This window comes from Amblyomma mixtum, chromosome 1 (assembly GCF_055824585.1).
Source record: "Amblyomma mixtum isolate Tamu chromosome 1, ASM5582458v1, whole genome shotgun sequence".
In the NCBI taxonomy this organism is placed as follows: domain Eukaryota; kingdom Metazoa; phylum Arthropoda; class Arachnida; order Ixodida; family Ixodidae; genus Amblyomma; species Amblyomma mixtum.
Window position 1 is genome coordinate 64,053,360 of NC_143012.1, and position 24,498 is coordinate 64,077,857.

The following is a 24,498-nucleotide window of genomic DNA, read 5'->3' on the forward strand; positions in this document are numbered from 1 at the left end:
ACCCCAAGAGCGTGTGAGCGAAAGCACGCTCCGTCCCGGACAATCAATTCGTCGCGCTCCAGAGGAGAGGGTCATCATGGGCGGGCACCGCTCTTGGCCGAAATATGTCCTTGGCTTTCCAGCTTTATTGCTTCTTCCGCCCTCAGGCTACACACAGGTGCGCACACAGTGACCCATTGAGCTCAGTCGCCCAGCCCGGGCTGCGGAAGCACTTAGAGATAAAGGGAGCAAGAAAAACGCCCTAGACCGACAACAAAATAGAATAATCGCTACCGCCATTCCTTTTTCCTTCTACACGGGCGCGTCTCAGATTATGCAGCGAACCAATATGACGGCCAGCGCCTATGGAGGCTCCGTGCGGTAAACGCATCGGCCGCTATACGAAGTTGCGCAAACGCCGATGTCCGCTTGCTTCCAGGGAGCTTCGCCCTGGTCGACCGTATTACATAAGGTGGCACGATCGCTTCCGCCATTCGTCCTTCGCACCGTGCAAGCCTTTCCACGCGATTGACCCGCACGAAGAGGCAACGCAGCTGCACATTATACGCCGCCGCATCTGCACGTCCGTCTATCCGCATCATTGCACCACAGTGCGGAGCCTAACGCTAACCACCCCTCCTCGGAGTGCACCCCGAGCTAAACTCCTCCACCCCGGAAATGAGTGGAAGCGGGCGATCGTTAATCAACGCGACCACGGGAGTGAGGCTACCCCCGCACCAGCGTAACTGGAACGTCGAAATAGCAGGGAAAGGGGGGCAGGCGCCTCTTCGAGTAGGAACCTGTTCAAGATGTCCCCGATGAGCGCCCCATCGATCAAACCGCGAGTGAGCTGCCTCTCGGACGCTTGAAGGCGGTCGGACTGGACAATAGAGGTGTTCCGCTAGGAACGTGCTCCCTGCTTTCGATGTCTTCACGGATATTAAACCACCACCATGACGCTGTTTCTTCTCGCATGCATCTTACAGCACCGCTGGGAATCTGCACTCTAAGCACGAATACTCCTATACGGGAGGAAAAAGGCAGCAAGCTATCCTCTAGCGCGCACCCTTTCATAAAGGGATTGTGGAGCATGGGGACGCTGGATGAAATCCCGGCTGCGGAGGCCCCGTTTCAGTACAGGCGAAACGCTAAAGACGTCCTTGTTCATATGGTTGAAATTATTCCGTAGCTCTCTACTAAGGCACATCTTCTTTCACTTTCATTTTTCTTGCTTCCCCAATCAAGGCATGGTTGACGTGTCCACCGAGGAGTGAGACAGTTACTGCGTTTTTAGCAGGGTTCGGGGGGCAGGCCCACACCATGTGGTAGATGTCCGAAGACTTCTCCGCACAGTGCGGACAGCTGCCCGAGAAAGAAGGGTCGAAGTGTTTGAGACCTGCCGGGCACAGCAAAGTATACAGGCGAAGCAGAAGCCGCTCCTCCGCCTTTGAGAGACCTTTACGCCTTTGAGAGACCGTGGACAGATTGATGTCAAACCAGCAGCTCCTAGCGACCAACACAACGCCTCATTCTCTGCACAATCCTTAAACGAACAGAGTCCACTATCTACGCGAGAGATGGACACCTGACGAAGGAAAGTGAGATTACGGGGAGAAACCCCAGAGTCCATGAGCCGGAGCGATTAGAGCGGCGAAAAACCAAATACAAGCGTGCTAAAGCAGGGGCAAAAAATTGCGAGGACACTTTGGCACCTAAAGTGTTGAGAGGCGAAAGCCGAGGACACTACGACGTGACTACTTCCGGTGGATGTGACTTCACACCGTTCCCGTGGCTATATCGACGTCCGCGCTATTTCAACGCAATTTCGACATTTTTGTCTATAATTCATTAACTAATTACTCTACAGTCACCAAACTTGGCGTCTGGATTCATTTTTCCCTCCTCTATCTGAAGAAACCATTGGTTTTCTTCTATCTTGTTTAGTTCCCGAGTTAAACGCGTGTGACACGCTTTGTTGACGGAGGACAGTATGAGCCATTAAAGGCTCTCGCCTTAATATTCATTCTTTGACAATTTTCACTATGCCGTGACAACTTCTGGTGGATGTGACGTCACACCGTTCCCGTTGCTATATCGACGTCCGCGCTATTTCGACGCAATTTCAACATTTTTGCGTAAATAATTAACTAATTAACCTATTGTCGTCAAACTTGGCGTCTAGGTTCATTTTTTCCTCCTCTATCTGAACCAGCCATTGGTTTTCTTCTATCTTGTTTAGTTCCCGAGTTAAACGCGTGTGACACGCTTTGTTGACGGAGGACAGTATGAGCCATTAAAGGCTCTCGCCTTAATATTCATTCTTTGACAATTTTCACTATGCCGTGACAACTTCTGGTGGATGTGACGTCACACCGTTCCCGTTGCTATATCGACGTCCGCGCTATTTCGACGCAATTTCAACATTTTTGCGTAAATAATTAACTAATTAACCTATTGTCGTCAAACTTGGCGTCTAGGTTCATTTTTTCCTCCTCTATCTGAACCAGCCATTGGTTTTCTTCTATCTCTTTTAGTTCCCGAGTTAAACGCGTGTGACACGCTTTGTTAACGGACGACCGTATGAGCCATTAAAGGCTTTCGCCTTAAAAACGAAAGAACTGTCGCCTTGGAGAAAACGGGGTCGCCCACTTCGCTCAAGCGGAGGCGGACCATTTCACTCCGTCACGGCACAACCGGCGGACGTGGAAGGCGCGGCAGCGGTGGCAGAATGACGACCGCGCCGCCCGCTTGATACAACAAATCATCTCCGCGCAGCGTGCTTCGCAGCGAGCTGTATACACACACGACCGCTCCCTGCGTGCTTTCTTCCGAAAGTTAATCGATGATGCGATATCGCCGGCTGCGTTTTTCCAGGGCGCGCCGATCCAGCCTGCTGCGTGTGTCACGGAATCGCGGTAGCCGTGTACGCTCACGCCCAGTTCTTTTCACAGAACGCCTGTTGCGTGTGGCGCCCCTCCAGCCTATCTCTCTTGCAGCCCTCCCCCCTTTCCCCCTTCGTTTCTCTCTCTCTCTCCCTTCTACGAACGTAGCAATAACGTGAAAAAAGAAGAAACTTGAAGAAACGTAATCAAAGAGAAAAGAAACATGAGGCACGTCTACCGACTTCGAGCAGAGAAATAAAATAAAAATAGAAAAAGTTATAAAAAAACTTACTCAGAGCGAAAAGAAACACCAAGCATGCCTACCGACTTCAAGCAGAGAAATAAAATAAATCAGAAAAAGTTACAAAAAAACTGACTCAAAGAGAATAGAAACACCAAGCACGCCTAACGACTTCAAGCAGAGAAAATAAAATAAATAAAAAGTAATAAAAAGCTGACTCAAAGAGAGAACAAACACCGAGCACGCTTACTGATTTCAAAAAGAGTTCCGAACTTCCGATGTAGACGTGTGACACGAAGGAGAGTGGTAGGAAAGAGAGAAAAAAAAAAGAATACCGGGAGCTCTGCCAACGTTGATCACGCGAAAGCGAAAGTTTGTTTTTCTTGTTTTTTTTTCGGCTTTGCTTAATTTCCTGCGATAAAATATCAATCAGGGACAGCTGTCGGAAGTAGGGCCACGCGTTCGGTTGGACAGCTTCGCATTTCATGCCAGTCGTTCCTATAATGTCCGCGTTGCCGACTCGATTTAGAGACGGCGCCTACACGGTGGCGAGTTCAATTTGGAGATGCGGAATGCGCGGAATGCCCACCGGCGATTATTTCCAGCTTCGTTTTGGGGGAATTAGGAGAAATGAGAGCGCCTTATCCCTTGACAGCGCTTGTAGAGCGGAGCGATTTTCGCTTCCCAATGTTTTCGCTCCATATCCGTCGTATGTCTTCCTCGGGTGCGCCAAGTATACCGACGGCATCAGGCTACTCACTGGGAGCAGCCTGGAGTGGATGTCCTCTTGAAAGAGTACAGACTCCTAATTTTGGTGGCATATTTTCTTCTATACAATGATGCGGAAGACACTGCCATACATGAATCACCATGCGGTATTCACCTATGACCGCTAAATACTCGATAATCGTATTTTACGTCAACGAGTGGTCTTATGTGACCTGAGGCATGAAAAAACGTCGCTATAATCGCTGCTTCATCGTTTTAATTCACTACAGCTCTAACGCCTGCCCTCCTAAGAGCTACATAACGTAGCTCTCTTCCAACGATTTGTACACGCTTCGCAAGATTCTCACTCACAAGTGCAAAATAAAAGCACGTCAGAATGGCAGCGCATCACATTTGCGGCTGCGCAACCATCCAGGCTTTTTTTTTTTTTGCTCGCACATCTGTTGCGCTGGTGTCTGGGTCGTTAAGTGCTGTCGGTGGAGAAACACGTAGTCCGCAGGCCGCCACGCAGTCCCAGCTTCGCAAAAAAAAAGAAAAAAAACGGCATGACCGACCCGCCATCCTCGTCCGCATAACTGGTTGACGTCTACAAGAAGAGGGCGATGTTGCTAAGCTGTACGCATTGTGACCCCAAGCGCCACTGTACCGGCTCTCTACAACGCAGTACACGTCCAGTTCTTGCTTGTTTTGCCTTGCAAAGTCAAAAACAAAGTAGGCGTTCTACCGTCAGGCGTCATAGCGCGATAACATCTACCAGACTAGGATTTCTCAATGGATGGTGGGCTACCCGTGCAGAATTGTCTAATCTCAAATTCCAGCCTCCATAAACATAACATAAACCTTGATAACAAAGGAGAAATTTTTATCTCTCTGTCTCTCTCTGAATGCCTAGGAGAGGATAGCGACAGGAGACATATCCGGGCGCATTGGTGTGGCGTGATATTGCAGATTCAGACCCCGCGAAAGACGATGGACATGAAACGACCGCGCAACCGCTTGTGTTAACCAGTGCAATCCAATTTATTTCAACCTCAACACCTACAGAAAGGGATGTTATGGACAGTGGACAAAAATCCTCAAAATAGAGCTTGTCAGCGTCCATTGAACTCCTGACTGAGCGTTCACTGACGGCTGTCGTTACATGTTCCCGCCTTTCGCGCTGCTTGTATCTGCAATAAGATAGCGACAGGATTGGGACGGTGGGGGGAAGAGGCGACAGTTACGCGAATACGATACTTTTACACCTAAAAGTGCCTTGACTTTCACTTTCTTCATGTATGCAGTAAAGGAGTGTGAAGTACTTAAGGGAAGGCAGACGTTTTTCATGCCAGTTGAAGTCACAGATTTTTGTTAGAGTGGGCGGCATGGAGATGTCGAACAGAACAGTCTGGCAAAGAAGTCATGTGCTTGGCAGATAATCGCTTCGGCGGCAGACTGAACCGGAAATGTTGGAATGGTTGGGGCCATCGGCGCTCAGGCCATTTTAATTCTAATGGGGGAGGCAATGGCCAATGTTTTAAGACGACTGTTAAATGATACCAGCCTGGATTACTTGCTTACTAGTTATACAGCTCAGCATGGAAAGATTTAAGGCACGCTCGTCTCGCGCGACGAATACACTCTAAACACGAATACACCTATATGGGAGTAAAAAAGAAGTAAACTGTCCTCTAGTGCGATCTATTTTACAAAAAGGAGTGTGATTTAGGTCAGCTTGAGGACTGTAAACAAAAAGGAGTTAAAAGGTGTAAACTCTCCTCTAGCTGTCTTGAGCATAGCTAGAGGACTCTGAACATAAAGGTGTGAAAAGGGAGTAAAACTGTTCTCTTTGTGCTAGAGAAAGGGTTTGTGCTAGAGAGCAGTTTTACTCCCTTTTTTACTCCTTTCTGTGTGGACTGTGTGGCTCCTGCATGCTTGGCTGAGTGGTCCTACCAGACTCGAAAACAAAGCAAATGTTCTTGTCTCCTTGACATAGTGCCACACTCGCAAATTGCTCTTGTCTCCATACACCTGCAGCAAGTCGAAATAACTCCTCTGCTTCCTCCTCTCTTTCTGCCGCCTGTGATGGTCACGCACCATACAGAAGTCATTTCGACTTCCTGGATGCATACTGACAACAGCCGTAGCTTTGATTCCGGGTGGGGAACCCTGTCAAGGAGCTTGGTTATGACGCAGACGACGTACTGAACTCTAAGGGCGTCATAATGGTGGTGCACACAGGAGCCATTCCGACTTCCCGGGTGCAAAGTGACAATAGCTGTAGCGTTGATTCCGGGTGTGGAACCCCGTCAAAGAGCTTGGTTATAATGCAGACGACGTACTGAACTCTAATGCCGTCATAATGGTAGTGCTGTGTTGAGGTCTTGATTCGATCGAGGGCCCGTACTGAACACCATTTCGGCAGCTGCACCAATGATTCGTCCACTAATTGCTCCGAGCCTAACGCGAAAATTATTCGCTTCCGTCGTTATCACCCCAAGGCACTTTGCGTTCTCGTGGAGTCAGACCTCTTCCGGTGCCGACGTGTTGTTAACAGCGAGCAGTTCGCTTTGTGACAATGACGAGGATAATTCCCGAGCCGGCGAGCTGCGAAGGCGACTCTCTTTCCGCTAATGGCCCGCGTAGTCGTGCTTCGGGGGAGACCCCCTCTTAATACCGGGCCACCGTTTTGTCGGAGATCTGTTCACGGGGCCGCCCGACCCCAATCGACAGCGACGTCTTAATGAGGGGGTCACGCTCCCGAAAGACGGAAGAACAAGACGACCGCCATCTATCGACGCCCGCCATAGGTGTTCCGTACGCTTGTCGAGCTGGCGAAGCGCCACGAGAGTACAGTCGTCCGGGTATTTAACGCAAACACTTTTTCTGGACGCCTTTTCGCTTCTTTCGTCGGCGTAGCCTCAATTTTCTTTCAGCAGAACTTCTTAGCTAGAAGCGTCTGAGTAGCAGTGCATCAAAATTTTCCTTCCACACCCTGTCCATGATGTGTTCGGCTTTTTGGCGGGGTGAAGGTGAAAATCGGCGAGTTCTCGGTTTCCAAAAGCTAGAGCGAGCTCTGTTGCCGCGGGTGCTCCATGATTTTGGCGTTCAACTGCCTTGCCACGCTGGGCATTATCACGCCTGACACCACCACGTCGGACACTACCATGCAGGACACTACAACGCCAGACATTATCACGCCCGACACTACCACGCCGGATACTGCCACGCCGGATAATACCATTCCGGACATTACACAGTCATATGCAGGACACTGCCACGCCAGACACAACCACGCTAGACACTACCACGCCGGACACTACCACGCTGGACCCTACCACGCTGGAAACTACCACGCCGGACACTACCACGTATAGGACACTACCACGCGGGCACTAGCACACCAGACAATAACACGCCGGACCCTAACACGCCGAATACTGCCACGCCGGGCACTACCACGCTGAACACTACCACGCCGCACACATGTCAATAGAGGCAAAAGCGAAAACGCACAACAATGATTGACGCCAGCTTTGATCAGAGGGCACCAAGTTAGCCTTCTGCGATGAAACAATCCTTGCGTATGCCGAGACATTGCTGCGTTGGCAGTATCGGAGAAGAAGCTATAGTTTAATATTAATACAAGTGAGGTTTCGAGGTGATTAGTTTTTTATTAAAAATACAGAATTTAAACACAATTATAGCGCTTTCCTGCTTTTGCGTGTGCTCTAAAGGAAAACAATAAGCCGACCTCTGGGACCATGTGTTGACTGAACAGCTACGATCCCTCTCCATTTAAAAAGCCCTGCTCTCCAGTCACTATAGGTGGCATACGAAGCTCTTCCATTCGGTTACGCACAACTTTCGCGACTAGTACAAAAAGGATCAAGAGACCATGGTTCCGCCCTCGCACTGGAAATCCACCCCGGTGAGGCTGTAAGGTCCGGCACCATTCCACTGCTGACGGAAGGGAGTCATTTACTGACAAAGCACACACAAGCGATCGCAAAGACGGCGGGCCGGACGCCATATACGTGACAGGTCGGGCACACGAGCCAGACACCGATGATGGAAAGGCCCCCGACACGCGACGTCAACGGGCTGTCAGCCGCGCTGCGAGCTCTCGAAAAGGGGCGGAAGGCGGCCTGTAGCCGAAGAACCGTGATAGACAGGTGGGCAAGGCCGCTCGGTCTTGGTCGCATTCCCCGCCGGGCCTGATGGAAAGGAAACCAAATAAAAACAATACGAAAGGATAATAAGGTATACAGACACGTCATTGTCACAGGTCATCTCATCATGGGTCGCGGAGGCGGGAAGGAAATACACTCTATTAACTTGTTGCGTGCTTCACCCGTCAGTTGTCGTGCTTTTTTCGAATTAATGGGCCCCTGTCTGTATACGTTGTTGGCCACGACGAATACTTAATCCGGAATCTTGGCTAATGCCGGCTTAAGTCTGTACCGTCCGCGACCATGCAATACATGCTTTCACGACTCCTGCCCAGAACTGCCGTCAGTTAGAATCGTCTATCCTTTGACATCGCTGAAATCCTGGATAACAGTGCGTTTCATCAAGCTGCTAGCAGTTCCTTTTCTGCGTAAGCGCCTCTCACCTGGATATATCGTTACCTGTTTTTCTTGTGCTTGTATATAAAACTAATGCATCATCTCAATCCTTTTAAGCAATAGCCTCAAGCCGTTACGCTAAATAAATAAAAATCTCACAACGGGTTTGGCACCATTAACACGTCGAAGGCGTCTTACTTGTACCTTCACTAGAGTGTACTTACAAGTGCAACGAACCGAGTAATGAAATAGTAGTCGTGATAATGCGGAAAGTGCGTTCAGGTATGACAAAAATTGGTTACCTCCTAGTGGCCAAGGTTACTGTCTGAAACAGTGGTCAGGAAATGTTCTCGGAACATGCTGGCATTCGCCGCTTTTGCGTTGATTGGATAAAACACGAGATCAAGAGAGTTCAGCAGCCTGCTCAAGCCTGGAGTTAAACGCGGGGTTTCCAAATAGTACACACACTGAGCACGAATACACCTATATGGGTGCAAAAAGGGAGTAAGTTGTCCTCCAGAGCACACCCTTTTATAAAAGGGTGTACGCTAGAGGACAACTTGCTCACTTTTTACAACTTTCTGGTTTTAGTGTAGGACATGTTTCCGGAAGTCTATCCGCCATACGCTACGACTCTCGTACTTGTCCAGAGTGCTCGTAAAACACCCAAGACAAGTACAAGAAAACTGGATATCTTGCGGTGACGTCATATGCAGGACGTCACTGTTGAGACCAGAAGCAAGGTGAGAGTTCTTTTTTAGAGCGCAGCTCTTAGGCACCCGTTACTCGCTTCTGCGTTGTAGCCGTCGGCGTAGGCGTTGTCGGCGTAACACGCTAACCTGACAGGTCACAGGTCACCCTGCCACCTGACAGGTGGTAAGTAGTAGCAAGGCGAAACGCCACCTGTCAACTGTGGCAGGTGTTGTATGAAGCGCTGCGCTCAAATTTCGCATGCCTACTATCGTAACCGTCTGTTCATTTTTATTTAATCGACTGATCGCTAGCTGCTCAAACTTCCTCTGTGAAAGTTGTGAGCAATATATGCTCCAGAACTATGCCCACGGCGTCGCATTCTAGAAATTTACAGAGAAAAACCACGTTTTTAAATTCCCAAGACACGCCCTTAGACAAAAGTGACTAAAAAGGGAACAGGGTGAGTCGTTAGATGTTAACTGCGTTGCCAGACCCATCCATCGTCTTCTATCTATCCATTCGTGCCTTAACAGCTCCTACTACCTCCGAGACTAATTGCAAATAGACGCCGCCGCAATTAGGCCCTTTTTGCGCTAACCGTCCTTCACGATGCCTAAGCTTCTCACTTGGTCCCGTTCTCGCGGGTTTTGCCTCGGAGGGCACGCCTCGCCGTATCTTTAAGTCCAATCGCGGGCACTTTCTGCGGAGATCGTTATATAAACAAAATAAATAAACAAACGGAGATACTACGTGACAGCCGCTGAGTGCCGATGATTTCTGCGTTCCGGTACAATGCATATGCAGCACACATGCAACTTTGTTCCGGATACAAACGTGCTCGGTAGCAGCCGCGCCCAGGGTGCGCTATAAGGATCGGTTGCCGGCCTCGATAACTCTCGCAATCCATTATCGCCTGAAGCGAGGTCCCCGTCTCCTAAGGTTCACATAACCACGTCTGGTTAAGTGGCCCCTCACGGCGGGAGCGGCGATGACCGAGTCATCAGAAGCGCGTCTGCATGCGACATCATCTCACCTAACCTAGCCTAACCTCAGCGGGGGCTCTCTTCGACCTCGCCAGCGCTCCGTGAACGCATAAATTGCCGCCGGGGGCCGTAATCGAACCGCAAGCGAGCTCCGATAACGCATAGCTGCACGCGATTTCGTGGAGCGATACAAAGGCTCGCTCAGAACTCCTTAACGGAGTGTGTTTGGGGCAGAGCTTGAAAAGAGGCGGCGGCGACGACAGTGTGCATGCATGCATGGGTGTGGGCCGCTTCCGTCGGTCTTTGAACGTGTGTGAAGGCTGAACCTATCGGACCGAGACGAGCGCGTATAGACTCTAGGCGTTTCCTGAGGCGTCGCTTGCCGGTCTCTTAACTGGCTTCTCTCTCTTTTACCGGGAAAAATGACGGTGGCAACGTTAAAGAGGCGCTGGCAGACGTCGTTGCGACCTAATAGTCTGCGCAGATGTCGAACTGCGAGCAAAACAAAAACAAAAAGAAAACGAGGCAGCGAAGAACTTCGTGTCTGCTTTCCTTCTCTCCTCACTACAGCAAAGTGGATGTGTCGTAGCCAAGACTACTTTCTCTCTAAGCACGCCTTCGGTGCCAGGCGTTTTTGGCAATGTTTAGGGCAACAGTCAGACGTAGCGAAGTCTTTCTTTCTTTGGTTAACCGTCAGTGGCTTTGGCTTTCGACTGCTCATGCGCCAAGGCCGCGAGACTGAATCACGACCACGACGGCGTTATTTCGATGGAAGCGACTTGCAAACACTTCAGTTGTTGGTCTAAATCAAGCCAAAGACGTCCACTACGGCGTCCCTTACATCTTGCGTGCATCTTCAGGATGTTGCACCCCACAAACAACTGCCTTTCTCCCATTGGTTGTGGAGAGCGGATTCTCGGGTTTATTATTGGCTGTGAGGAAGAGAGAGGAAGGGAGAGGTCGCAAGCAGACGCCCCGCATTGTGCATGCATGCAGGAATTCCCCAAGTCCAGCGCTGGCACACTCCAGAACTGCGGCCAACATTTCTGTCCTTGCGTGTGTTGGTTAGCAGGATACTGGAAGCTGGCAAAGCTTTCTCTGGAAAGAGCTTCGCATTCCAAGTTCGCGAGCACGTGTTTTTTTTTTCTTTTACGGCTCTCGGGCAGCACAATGACACCGTCTAAATATGGGTAAAGAACCAGCCAGAGCGTAGGTTCTGACTTGAGTATAATTCAGTGTGTGCAGGACTGATGCCACTTGCTGTAGCATGGCTCGCATAAGAAGACATTTAGCACAATGAGAAGGGGGCCCAGTGGAGAGGAGGCGCCACGAACATCAATATTAAGTTGCAAGCTAGTTCTCTTGATAATCCTTGCCTTGTCTGTTAAGCAGTCAAGGGGCTCAGCAGATGAGGGGCTCGCCTAGATTAGTATACTAAATGAAGTCAACATTTAAAAATTTCCTTTAGAGAGTCTGTAAACAGTCCATACACGTTTGTTCATAAAGTCAATAGAGTTTCTATAGACAAAGGCAATAGTCTAGTCTAAAGGAAATACAAATCCTACAGGCATTCTTTGGGCAAACTATAGATTTATGGCCGTACACTTTTAGTAGACTTTTGACTAGAGGCACTTCATAGACTATGAATTGACAAAAATAAATATCTTTAAGACAGCTACAGAGCCCATAAGAAGTCTATAGACAGTCTTTAGACCATTTTTATAAGGGAAAGCAGCCACTGAAACCAAGAGTGTTGGGTAATGGTAGTTTTTTGTGCCGGTGCATACTAGTGTGGGAAATTAGTTCCGTAATCACTTTTACACAGACGGTATTGTTTATAGAAAGTAGATGAAAAGAAAACCCCATGCCACTGGCGGGATGTGAACCCTTTACCTCCAGATGCCGCTTGAAATACTCCACCAGACGGCTTAGTTCTGTTGGTAGAGCGCTATATGCGACGTTCATGGGCCATAAGTTCGGATCCCACCAACGGCACGAGGTTTTCTTTGCTTGAATTTCCTATACATACCCTCCCATTCAAAATTATAACGGAACTTATTTCCCGCTGCAATAAAGACCGCCACAGAAAAGCATCACACTCAAAGGCTTTCGTTGGTTTCACCGGCTTTCTGGGTGTTTTGTCTTCTGTGTATCATTTGTATCATGCTCCTATATATGCACACCCTAAATCATATATACACAATATATGTTATGTGCACCTCATGCATGCGATAAGCATTCCCATATTCAACATTCTCTAATGTGCGAGCAAGTTCGCTCAGATTTGAAGGCAGAAATAAATCAATTAACGTAAGTTCAGCTACTAAAATAGCATACCAGGTGATATGAGGTGATCTCCGTACGTCTCTTCTTACGTCCTATTTTTTTTGATACGACATTGCAGCAACTATCCAAACTACAATGTGGCGTCTGGTTTTGGCGGACACAACTTTATAATGATGGTAAGTTTTAACGGGGCTAACGGCGCAAGGGCACCTTTGGCGAGAGAATCCATGGCACTAGGTGCTTTCTACGTACGGTGGGGTCATAGACTCAATTTCGAAGCATTTCACCCCCGAGAAACCAAGCACCAGACCAGAGGAGAGCTTGCACCCATTGTATCACCGGTGAGTGCCCGTTGGCACTGGGGATCGAACCCGCACCTTCCATTGCGATGCGGATGCTCAAACCATTAGGTCACCGCTGCGGCAAAGAGAAGTTTAGTAAGACAGGTTGATAACAGCATGAACATTTAAAACGAATGTTGGAATTACTTACCCCAATTTGGAATCATATTTTTTCCCTTTGCTTTTGCCGGTTCTTGATTCATCTATCCATGACGGCACGTAAGCCACGCCAACTGTCAGGTGCTTGACTAGAAGCATGCGTGCTTATTGAGAGGCTATATGAACTCTAAAAGGACTGTAAATCTTTCTCTGGAGCCCTTTTTTGAACCCCTTGAGCACTGTGCTCGGATTACTCGTAATCCTTCATGGCATCAGGGTTGCGTTTGTTTCGTCCTTCAAAATGAATGAATGAATGAATGAATGAATGAATGAATGAATGAATGAATGAATGAATGAATGAATGAATGAATGAATGAATGAATGAAAAAAGTGGGTCAGGCGTCTTTGTAGGCCGCACGAAATAACAACCAATCCATAAAACTTTAGGCGTGGCTGCTTAATTTCCCGCGACATTTTAGAGCACTGATTTGCATAGTGCATTATCTTCAACGTATAAGCTCCTTTAAGAGCAATTAGAGTGGTATTCTCGGATTCGACGAATTATACTTCCCTTTTTTTTTTCTCGAAAGCGGCATAGCGATGCTTGTCTCGTCCGGTTCTTTCCCAGGCATAATTTCCGATCGCCGTCGGGGGAAGTCAAAGCCAAGAACAAGAGCAAAGTTTCTCCGGCACTCACGACGCACGATCCGGAGAATGCGACACGACATCAATGCATATACCTCCTGATATCACGCTCTCACGCAGCGCATGAGTTCAGAGGTGCATAAAATAAGGAAAAAACGAAATCCAAATTGCCATTGATCTTTACAGACAAGCACAGCGGCGGGATTTCCACGGGCTGCATTCGAGTGCGACCTCCTTGCGTTGCATGACCTCACGCACTCCGAACTGGTTACGCACACAGATATTAACATCTTTCGAGGGGTCGACTCGTGCACTAGTAACGGCCCGCGAGATAGCGACCGCGCATTCATTATCGGAGGTAAAAACCCGTCAGCCATCAACTCAGGGCGTTTCCACATCGAGCCCGCTTCGACCACAACGCTGGCAACGCTCACGAAGGCTGAAAGAGGCGCTGAATCGCGTCGACGGAGACTGTCGCAATAACTTCTGACTCGGTAAGGAGTAAAAAAGAAAAACTCGGACGTCTGCATCAATAGGTATCTGAATGTGCACGCTCTAAGGCATTGCAGAGCCATCGGCGGTAGCGATAAAACGTTACGAATTACATCACAAGCTGAGGACGCCGGTCTGCACTCACCATCCCCCTCTCGAAGGGGTTCGTGTGCGAGTTGAACTCGTGATTCGAGTGCACGATCAAGAACAAATCGTCAGGAGCTTGCGTTTCCGCTACCGACGCGGCAGATTTCGTGTAGCCGTCTTGCAACCAAGTGTACAACAAAAAATGAACAAGGAAAAGAGAGTGTTCTGCCTGCGGAGCTCCCGCCTCTCCCCTCGACCTCCTCTCCACCCTCCTTCAGAGCCTCACGTCGATGACGTCACGGACGAACTAGGGCAGACGTGCGCTCATGAGCTAAGGGCCCTTATCGCCCCCAGACGGCCGGCAGAAATTTCCGTAGTAGGCATATGGAAACGTGCCCGCTCCTTGCGAGATCGCCGCGAGATAAAATGGCGGCGCGAGAAATTTCAAGGACAGTGGGAGAGCTCGGCGGACTCAGGGAGGGGCGAAGAAATGGGTGCCAGGAGACGCTGACTCGACCTCTTTCCTACAATACCGCTCGGCACGGCATTATCCTTGCCAGTGCATTGAACACGAGGTGCGGATGAAAGCGCAAGCGCAGTGATGCGGCTGCATCGGTGCACGCAAGCTGGAAGGCGACTGCCAGCGGCGGGAGATTATGGCGGAAGCTAACGTCACGAAGTGATCATCGCTTGCACGTTAGCCAGAGGGGGACTAATTATCCTTGCGAGAGTCCGGCTGGTGGTGAAAGGCAGGAGGAAGGCTTCCTCGCATTCAGGACAGTGGTACGGTTTCTTTTATGTTTTTCGTGGTTGTTGCGGCCCATAGCACCGAACAGTGCAAGAACTAAACTACAGACGATGAATGCTGGATATCTTAGCCATCAAGCTTGAGAAAGAGGTTTGATCAGCTTGTACTGTAGGAACGCTGCTGAAACGGTTGTGGCTTAAACGATCTGAATGCGATGTGAAAGTGGCCCCTATTTGGCCATTATTGCAGTGAGAAATTATACACGTGTAGAAAAAGAAAATAAATACATCAGTAGAAACATTAAAATACGTAAGCGCTTTATAGTCTTTCTTCACTTTTGCTTCCCTCTTTCTGCTCTTCCACGACGTGGTGCTCAGAATGTGTCCTTTTCGAAAGAACAACCTTATTGCTTAATCTCAGGCGTTTGTAATTTAGTGTTCGCCGCCCTGAGTACGATATTCTGACCACGCCGCTCAGCATATTACACATCATTGGCCTGCTCCTATCAAGATCATGCCAGATAACAGAAAGGAAAGGTGTGCTGGGGATAATATAAACCGCAGACCAAACTTATTTAACTGCCGGGTCCACCGGAGTTGTGCTAGAGGGACTCCTAACAAAGAGCACTTTGTATGCTTTGCGCTTTCCTTTCAATGGCTAAAGCAGTGTACGTTTCTTTAAGAAATGGCTAGATCAACTGCATCACTAATTACCCCATTGCTGTCACTTCCCCACTTGAAGCATGGCCTCAAGTGCCAATTTTTCGTTTCTAAAGCATTTTCGACGCCCTATTATACAGCTGGCAGTTCTAAAAAGTACTCTGCTCACGCGAGCTCTTCGTGACAAGAGACATTACAGCTAGCAAAGCAAGAAATGTCCTCCAAATCCACGAAGGAGGATACTTCGCGGAATTTGTCTTCAAAACCGGGAGCCCAGATCGCATTTTGAATCGGCAGTTGCGACATCCGCTAACATTTCCTCTTACATGATTTCTAGACGATTACACCTATCCCGAATGCAATGTCGCAGAAGCGCTAAGGTAAAAGAAAAATCTCCTCACAGGACGGTTTAGACTATGTAACTCGATTTTCATCTACAGCTGAGGTATTTATATTTCACGATATACTAAGATGGACAATTGGAGAATGACTTCATATTTGGATAGTTTAGTTTAGGGGGTTTAACGTCCCAAAGCGTCTCACGCTATGATGGACGCCATAGTGAAGGGCTCCAGAAATTTCGACCACCTGGGGTTCTTCATCGTGCACTGGCACCGCACAGCACACGGGCCTCGAGAATTTCGCCTCCATCGAAATTCAGCCGCCGCGGCCGGGATCGAACGCGCGTCTTTCGGGTCAGCTGGCGAGCGCCATAACCACTAAACCACCGCGGCGGTACAAGTTACGACGTTCAGCTGCAGCTATTACGGTGTTTATATGTCGCGATATACCGCGGTGGAGAGTTGGAGAATGACGTCATATATGTATAGTTATAGAGTGCTGTTTTCAGTTTTTCACATATACTCGTTCTTCGAGTAGCGCTCCACTCCGATCCGCCGCTCTATAGGCGCGCCACTGATCTCCTATTCGGACGACGCGTATCGCAGAAGACGCCGCAGATTAAACGTGCTGCATTCCTCCGCCCTCTCCCTATTCTCCCTCCTCCTTCCACAGTGAACCCCCTCCCAGTGGTTTCCATGGCAACCGCTCTCGGTTTCGCCGACTACTAAACTACTATAACCGATGCGAAACATAGGAACGGGCGTTTAACAGCTGTCGCTGTATGCACCATGGCCATCGCCACAGATCTGCTGGCCTCTTCGGGATTAAACGGCAGGCCCTGAAATTCCACTTTATCCATACTTCACCCATACTTCGTAAAGTTAAGACTCAGTCTTTAGCACAATTTATTTTTGTCCAATTCATGAAAACAAGCCGTTCACCATAACAGTCACTCAGTTGGCACTTTGGGCTATAACATCCCAGTCGAAATCAAGAGGAAGAAATGGGCTTGGGCAGGGCATGTAATGCGAAGGCACGATAACCAGTGGACATTAAGGGTAACGGAGTGGATTCCAAGAGAAGGCACGCGTAGCAGGGGGCGGCATAAAGTTAGATGGGCGGATGAGATTGAGAAGTTTGAGGGAATACGGTGGCCGCAGCTGGTGAAGGACAGGGTTAATAGGAGAGAAATGGGAGAGGCCTTTGCCCTGCAGTGGGCATAGAGTTTCTTACTATTACCTAGAGGGAAAGCTGGCGGCGCTGCACTTCAGCCACCATGGACGCCCAAAGCATCATGGGGTGGTGAGCTACTTGTTGCGGCAAAGTCGTAATTTTTCGGGAACATGGAGTGGCACTACTAAAACGTTTCATTTCGAAAACGCTGTTCGTGTGTGCGCAGACGACTTTCGCGCGAACGCAGTGGGCAAAACCCATACTAGTGAAAACGCGACGACACACAACGCCAATAAAAGGTTTCACTTTTCCGAAATGCCATTAAAAAACTTCTTAAAGTATCTAAGCAACAACATTTTTTTGGAAAACATATTTCCTTTTAAAAATGCGCCTGTTAATTTCGAAATGTTAGTTTTTATAGTGTTCACTACTTGGCCAATAGGAGAGCGAGTCGTCTCTTATTTTGGGCAAACTTTGCACTTAAATGCTTTTCTGCTCGTTTGTTGCAATCATTAGGCAAGATATTGAATGTTAGGACGTTTGTAGTTACAAACAGCTTTATTTTTCTATTATTTCTTGGCCAAAAGTTGCAGTTCCGCAACAAGTAGCTCACCGCCCCATGATGCTTTGAGCGCCCATGGTGGCTGAAGTGGTCTCGAGGGGTCGCCATGCAAACTCCCATAGACGGGCTGCCAGCTTTCCCTCTAGGTAATAGTAAGAAACTCTATGGCAGTGGGAGTAGTCAGGCTGATGATGGTGGTGACGATAATGATGACCGCGTGAGAGACGGGACACAGAAAGGCAGCGAGTGTCCCGTCTCTCCAGTGGTCTACACTTTACCATAAAACTCCTCAGACCTTGAAGGTAGATCAACCGCGGATAGTGGATACTGCTTGTCCACTGCCCACAAATGCCGGAAGCGCAGCGGCACTTGTTGATTGCTGCCTTAGAGAACGTGGCTGAAATTTCATACATTCAAGCATTTCTTGGCCAGCACATTGTTTTGTTATTTTTTATCTGATGCAGCTTTCATTCGCACGGTACGGTTCCTTCGTATCCTGAAACGACTTATACGCTTCATTTCACCGACTCATGACAACGGAATAGTTGCAATTATTACCCATTTGAGCATAGCAATACAGCCAGAAAGAAAACCTTCGACATTTTCGTTTGTAGCCAAAGGAAAGCTCACAGCTTTCATCCTCCAAGTCAACGACTAGCCCAGGTTCACACTGCCATCTGCGATGCATCCTAGGTAGCAGTTTGGTGAAGCAAGTGCCCCAGTCTGGAGGTCTGTTGGGATGAATTTTATGAATTAGGACAAAAAAAAACGTCTTGAGCTACGGAATGTATGGAAAATCGACACAGTTCTTATTTTTCCCAGACGCTTCCTCGGCGTTCAGGAGGATATTAATTGCGACTGTTCCTTCGTAAAAAGCGGACACCGTCCTTGGAGTTCGCCTAGACAGATTGTGCCGTAACCCGCCGCGGTGGCTCAGTGGTTACGGCGTTCGGCTGCTGACCCGAAAGACGCGGGTGCGATCCCGGCCGCGGCGGTCGCATTTCGGTGGTGGCAAAATTCTAGAGGCCCGTGTACTGTGCAATGTCAGTGCACGTTAAAGATCCCCCAGGTGGTGGAAATTATTCCGGAGCCCTCCACTACGGCGTCCCTCATAGCCTGAGTCGCTTTGGGACGTTAAACTCCCATAAATCAATCAGTCATTGCGCCGTAATACAATCCCGGATTCGGCGCAGAATTGCAGCGCTTAGCGTCAGCTTGACTTTCAAGGAGAGGTGAAAAAGAAAAAAAGAACTCCGCCAGTGCAGGAGAGAGCCGCGCCGAAAGTTCTCGGCCTACACATCGCGTTAGCGGCTCGCCGCAAACGGACGGCCGACTGCGGCGGCGGCCTCTGGCAAGACTGCTGCGGCCGTGAAACTGTGCCACCGGTCACCGCCGCGAGAGAGAACTGAGAAAACCGGCTGCTCGCGTTGAGACAACGACGACGAAAAGATTGACGCTCGTGTCAGTGCACGGCGTCTGGTCCATTACTTTGAAAGGACACAATCCGTATGGTGGTCGACAGGTTGACTTCAGTGACAGCTCTCGGTTCGACAGTGTTTACATAGCTTTCTTATTTTTTGTTTCAATTTGCTCGGGTATTTGCCTAGCTCACTGGACGAATAGAACAGCTGCTGACTTGCTTTTACCGCAGTGCGTCTCTCTTTGACTGCATCCTTCTTTCTCGCAGTCCACTTCAGCTCACACTTGCTTTGAACTTACATAGGATTCAAGGAATCCTTGACAAAAAGCTGTGAGGACCGCTTTACGAGGTCAGGGAGAAGGGGAGCCGTGTTGATGAAATGGTTTCGTTGGTTTTGTTGATGTGGTTTAACGTCCCAAAGCGATTCAAGCTTGAGGGACGCCGTAGTGGAGGGCTCCGGAAATTTCGACCACCCAGGGTGCACTGACAGCGCACAGTACACGTTCCTCCAGAATTCCGCCTCCATCGAAATTCGACCACCGCGGCTGGGATCGAACCCGCGTCTTTCGGGTCAGCAGCCAAGCGCCATAAACACTGGGACACCACGGTGGCTGTTGGCGAAATGCTTTGTCACTTAGCCGCCAGCTGTATATCTTGCCGTATAGACTGACATCACGAGGCACTGCATTAACAGCGATTCTCGCTGCACCCAACCACCTTCCCCTTTACTAATGGTCGGTACTTGCTGTGACGTCATGATCGATGGCCGGGCAACAATTTTGACGCAAGTTCAAGTGTCGAAGACGATGCTGACCAATGGAAGAAGGGCGAAGAACTAAAATTTAAAAAAAAAATGGCACACTGTACAATGGCTGATCGCGGGTTCTCTGGAAAAATCGTGCCGATCAATAGAGGATCGGAAGGCGGTTGGAAGACGGTTGTGGTCAGTCCCATACCTACGCAGACTACGAAAAGTCTCAGAGCTTTCTTCAATGTCAGTAACAGTGCACTGACTACTAATGAACTTAAACCACAGTTCAGCAGCTACTAGGACCGAGAAGCGGTATTTTCAGGTTGCCGTGAAATATGCACTGGTGAGCTGAAGCTTTATGACACGATTCAAAAGGTCATCTTAGTTATAGAGCGCTACTACACAACACAATTGACAGGCTTAGAAATACACGCAACAAAGGAAGCGCTGTTGCTAGAACCAGGGCTAGATGCAAAACCAACTATCCCCTGTTATAGCACAAAAGATCATGCCCTTCGGGATGCGATTCCCTCACACGTTACTAATAGTGTAATCAGTTTTGTGTGGAAAAGAGACAACACTTGCAGACACATACGCAACAAATCTGTAACCTTCTATAAACGTAGCGCGGGCAGCAGAAAGTTAGGGGGGGAGGGGGGGGGGGGGGGTTAAGGTCAATAAGTTTGCGGGAATATGGAGGCTGCAGCTGACAAAGGACAGGGTTAATTGGAGAGACATGGGAGAAACCTTTGCCCTGCAGTGTGCGTAGTCAGGCTGATGATCATGACCATGACCCAAAAAATTTGGACAGATGCATTTTTCAACGGGAAAGAGTTTATGAACACAATTTTTATATATATTGTAAGAATTCACTATAACAATCAATATATCTGTAGATCCGGCCACCAGCAGACTTGAATTTCTTTTTCTATTAATCTTTTTGCTGTAATCAAAAGTGTTCTGCATTGGTTTTCAATGGCACTTTTAACTACTCGATGCGAGCTAAGGAAATACTCTAAACAAAAGATGTTGCTATACACCGGAAGAATGGAACATTACCTTCAATCTTTCCATAACAATGCCTTAGAGTATTTCAGTTTTCAAAATTTTTATCCAAGAATGTTTGACGTGCAAACTGGCGAGCAGTTTTTAGAATGCACTATTACCGTCAATATTTCCATAACAATGCCTTATAGCATTTCAGTTTTCAAAATTTTTATCCAAGATTGTTTGACGTGCAAACTGGCGAGCAGTTTTTAGAATGCATTTCCGTACTGAAAACTTATTTTAAAAGGAATCGTTCGCCCCTTTCCTTCTCCCCCCTCAGCTCCCCCGAGCGGCAACAGCCTGACCCGCTGCTACGGCAAGTACGGCTGCTTCTCGGTGGGCGAGCCTTTCCTGTCCATCCAGCGGCCGCTCAACCTGTTCCCGCTGCCGCCGGACGCGCTCAACGTGCAGTTCTTCCTGCGCACGCGCCGCAACAACGAGTACTACCAGCGAATCAAGGCGGGAGACACCGACAGCTTCGCCGACTCAAAGTTCGACAGCACGCGGCCCACCATGTTCATCATCCACGGGTACCTCGAGCACGGATACCTCAAGTGGATCCTGGTGAGTCCAATGCAGGGGCCGACTTACCCCGCCACGCATAGCTCTCTGGAGGCTTGATTAATTAATTAGTCGTTAAGCGTCAAAACAACATTGCTTGGTAATTGGTAAAGACATCGAGAAAAACCCTTTATTGATCTCTTCAATTCATGGGGGGGGGGGGGGGGGGGGGCGGTTCTCCAATGTCCAGGAGTCCAGGGGTGGTTACTAACCACCTGGCCCTCTTCACCAGCTGAAGCTGGGTCGAGGGGTTCTAGCTAGACAGTAATGCTTCCACTGCTCGAAGGTCCTGCGGTTTAGGCAGAGAGTAACGAAGAATGGAATGATTTCGCCCCCCCCCCCCCTCCGGGGGGATTCCTCAAAGATTAACCAATATCCCATTCGTCATGCACCGTGTATTGAGCTATCGAAGTACACTATATATATATCTCAATATCTTCAGCAATGTTGAATTTTGTCTTTCCCGAAATGCGGTCGCCGAAGACGGGATCGGACGCACGAATTACAGAGATTTGCTTTTCGGGTGTAAAAAAAATCGAGTTTCAATTTCTGGCATTTCCGTGTTTGTGAAGAAGGGAAGCATGCAGTAGAGTGGTCAATCAATCAAGCTCCAAAATAGGTTCACTATCATGTGCTGCAACTTCCACGAAATCAAACAACAACTCTATAAAACGCAACATGCAAAACGCAGGCAAGACCCAGATACGTTTCCCACGTCTGGCGCTTGCCATGATCCTTCTCCTGTGGAACTTAGTCAAAGTTCCGGACTTTGTTACACGTGTCGTCGGGCTGAGCTTGAGCAGAACGCCGCGACTGAGGTGTAACTTCCGGTTTAGGCGAGGGAATGGAAAAGAGCATTTAGGAGATTGTGCAGATTGGTTGAATGGCGTAGAAAATAACACTTCAAAACTGCATTCTTAATTCCTTCATTTCCTGCTTTGTTGATTTCTGTGGGAGTCAAAAATAGACCGTTTCTCTCTGACGGTGTAATCGCGGACATAGAGGGGAACCTCGGATTCTGAATGCATAAACGCTACCTGCATAGCGTTAAAAAATCTGCTGTTATTGAGCAGCCGCCCCACCTTGACGACTCGTTGACAACTTTCTGCTGCCAGCTCATACAGATCGCCTAACCTGTCTTGACTCCTGGCAGCAGTCTTGGTTCCTGCCAAGGCTATCTTTGCACAACAGCCTTGCACGACTACTGGATAGGATGTCATGGCCTTCACAGAAGGTCTCAGACCTTTAAAAAAAAAAGCAATACACGAGCGATCGTACACCAGCCTCAGCAAAGATCTAGCTTAGGCTTAACACCTCATCGACTCTGCCCTGGACTTGATGATCCTCACGATGGCGTTGCAAAGTGATTTAAGACAATGCGTATGCCTCTAAGTTTGCGGGCGCCACTGGCGGATTAGGCAAATCACGAAGTTAAAAAAAAAGAAGAAAGGTTAGCGGGGGATATATGGTTCAAGGGAGAATAACTACAAACGGAAATATGCACCTACTGGATATCAAAAAGCACTCAGATAAGTGCCGCGTGCGGAGGTAGCTTTTGGAGCCATATATGCCAGAGAACCTAAAAGGAGGTCGGTAGCGACGCAACGACAGTAACCTCTTAAGATATGAAGTGCTGATAAAGCTTTTCCGAGGGCAGAAAGGTGAAAATTTTAAGCAGCGAAAAGATGGTTATCGCGCAGTATTGGGGATAGTTAATGGGCCCGATAAGCTTTTGACGCCGAGCTGGAACCCATATATAGCAGAAGCGAATATAAAGCAGTGACTACGCTGCGAACAGCCACCGGCTTAGACCGAATATCAATGAGGGTAGACACTATATCCGAGCAGCAAAATTAACATCCTTGGTATGCTGTTGTGAACAGCATACTCAGTAAAGGAAATTCCGTAGTTCCTGTGAAAGCTTGCAATGTCTGAAGTATGAGTGGAATAGATAAATAGCATCAAGTCTCAGGGAGGTAAAGCAGTGAATTCGGCTTTGCATAGAATAATGATGTGAGAAGGAAACTACAAAAGTGGGTACAAGAGGACGGGATATCGGCGGACTACAAAGTATCTTTGGTCGAGGTCGCCGACAGTGGCCTTCGGTCATATCAAAGAACAAGGGACACGCAAAACATTGCCTTCTGTAGAAGATTCTAGACCTTGATATATTTTCAGTCGTGAAGGTTACCATGTTTTTTAGCGGGGAGCACAACGGAAGAAAAGAACAGGGGACTGGAAGAATTCGCAGCTTTTCCTTCTCCATATTTTTTGTTTTGTACAAATTCTCGCTCTGCGTCCCAAAATTATCAAAATACTCCATTCTTTGTACATGCGTGCGTTTGTATCCGCTATGCACCCTGGCCAATCCCCCGCCGCGGGTATGTACCATTAAGCCTGAGGACATCATCATCATCATCATCAAGCAGTTCGCAGAGGATCTTGCTGTTATGGAAAAGAAGACAGGCATTGTGCTCACCGCCCCAGTGAATGTAAAACATTGGCACTTTCGTGTCGTAACGCTAGAAATGCATAGAGGAAGGAACAGCTTGAGTGAAGCCGTACGTTGTTTAAGCTAGCTCGTAGCGCTTGGTGTATAGATATCAATTTTGGCCATGAAAACAAGCCTATATCTTATGTGCCGCCCACGGTGGCTGTGCTGGGTATCTCTCGCGTCTTTATCGACTTAGCTTTGCAAACTCCGAACTACAAAACGGCAGCCGCTTGACAGGCAGATACCATCGCAAAAAAGGGCGCTAGACAGACTGGAAGATAAATTAAGCATGACAAACTTTTTTCCCTTTTATTATTTTGCCTTAAGCAGTCCGAAAAAGTAACTTAAGCAGATTTACCTACTTAAAAATTGCATAAATAAGTAGTCATAAGCTTGAACATTACCGAAAGAATAGTTACGCCTTCCAAGGTTCATTCTTTGTCATCAGTATGAAGATTCAAAATGTGGATACTTTCAGCTCGAGAACTGTCGGCAAGTAACCTTGGGAAGCAGCCCTTCAATGCACTCTGTGCTAGCACCGCGCCTCTAAGCGCTGAGAAAGCAACAACCACACATGAAATCAGCGTGAGGCTACCTGACTCTGCGAGCTCGTCGTAAGAAAACGAGTCACAAAGAAAGCGAATGTTTCATTGAGTTTCATGGCGCCAGTAGTTGTGATTTCTTTCAATAGGCCAAAAAGGACTGTCTGTTGCCGCTGTTAGGCAACAATCTCTGCT

At 48.4% G+C, this 24,498-nt stretch overlaps 1 protein-coding gene across 2 annotated transcripts in view; it reads left to right on the forward strand.

Annotated features, from left to right (window-relative positions):
* LOC149366514 (pancreatic triacylglycerol lipase-like) overlaps positions 1-24,498 on the forward strand; it is a 112,126-nt gene that overhangs the window by 22,624 nt on the left and 65,004 nt on the right. For both annotated transcript variants that reach the window (XM_089551123.1, XM_089551117.1), the window contains exon 2: positions 20,987-21,270. In XM_089551123.1, the coding sequence (XP_089407249.1) occupies positions 20,987-21,270 (284 nt within the window). The remainder of the gene's footprint in view (positions 1-20,986; positions 21,271-24,498) is intronic.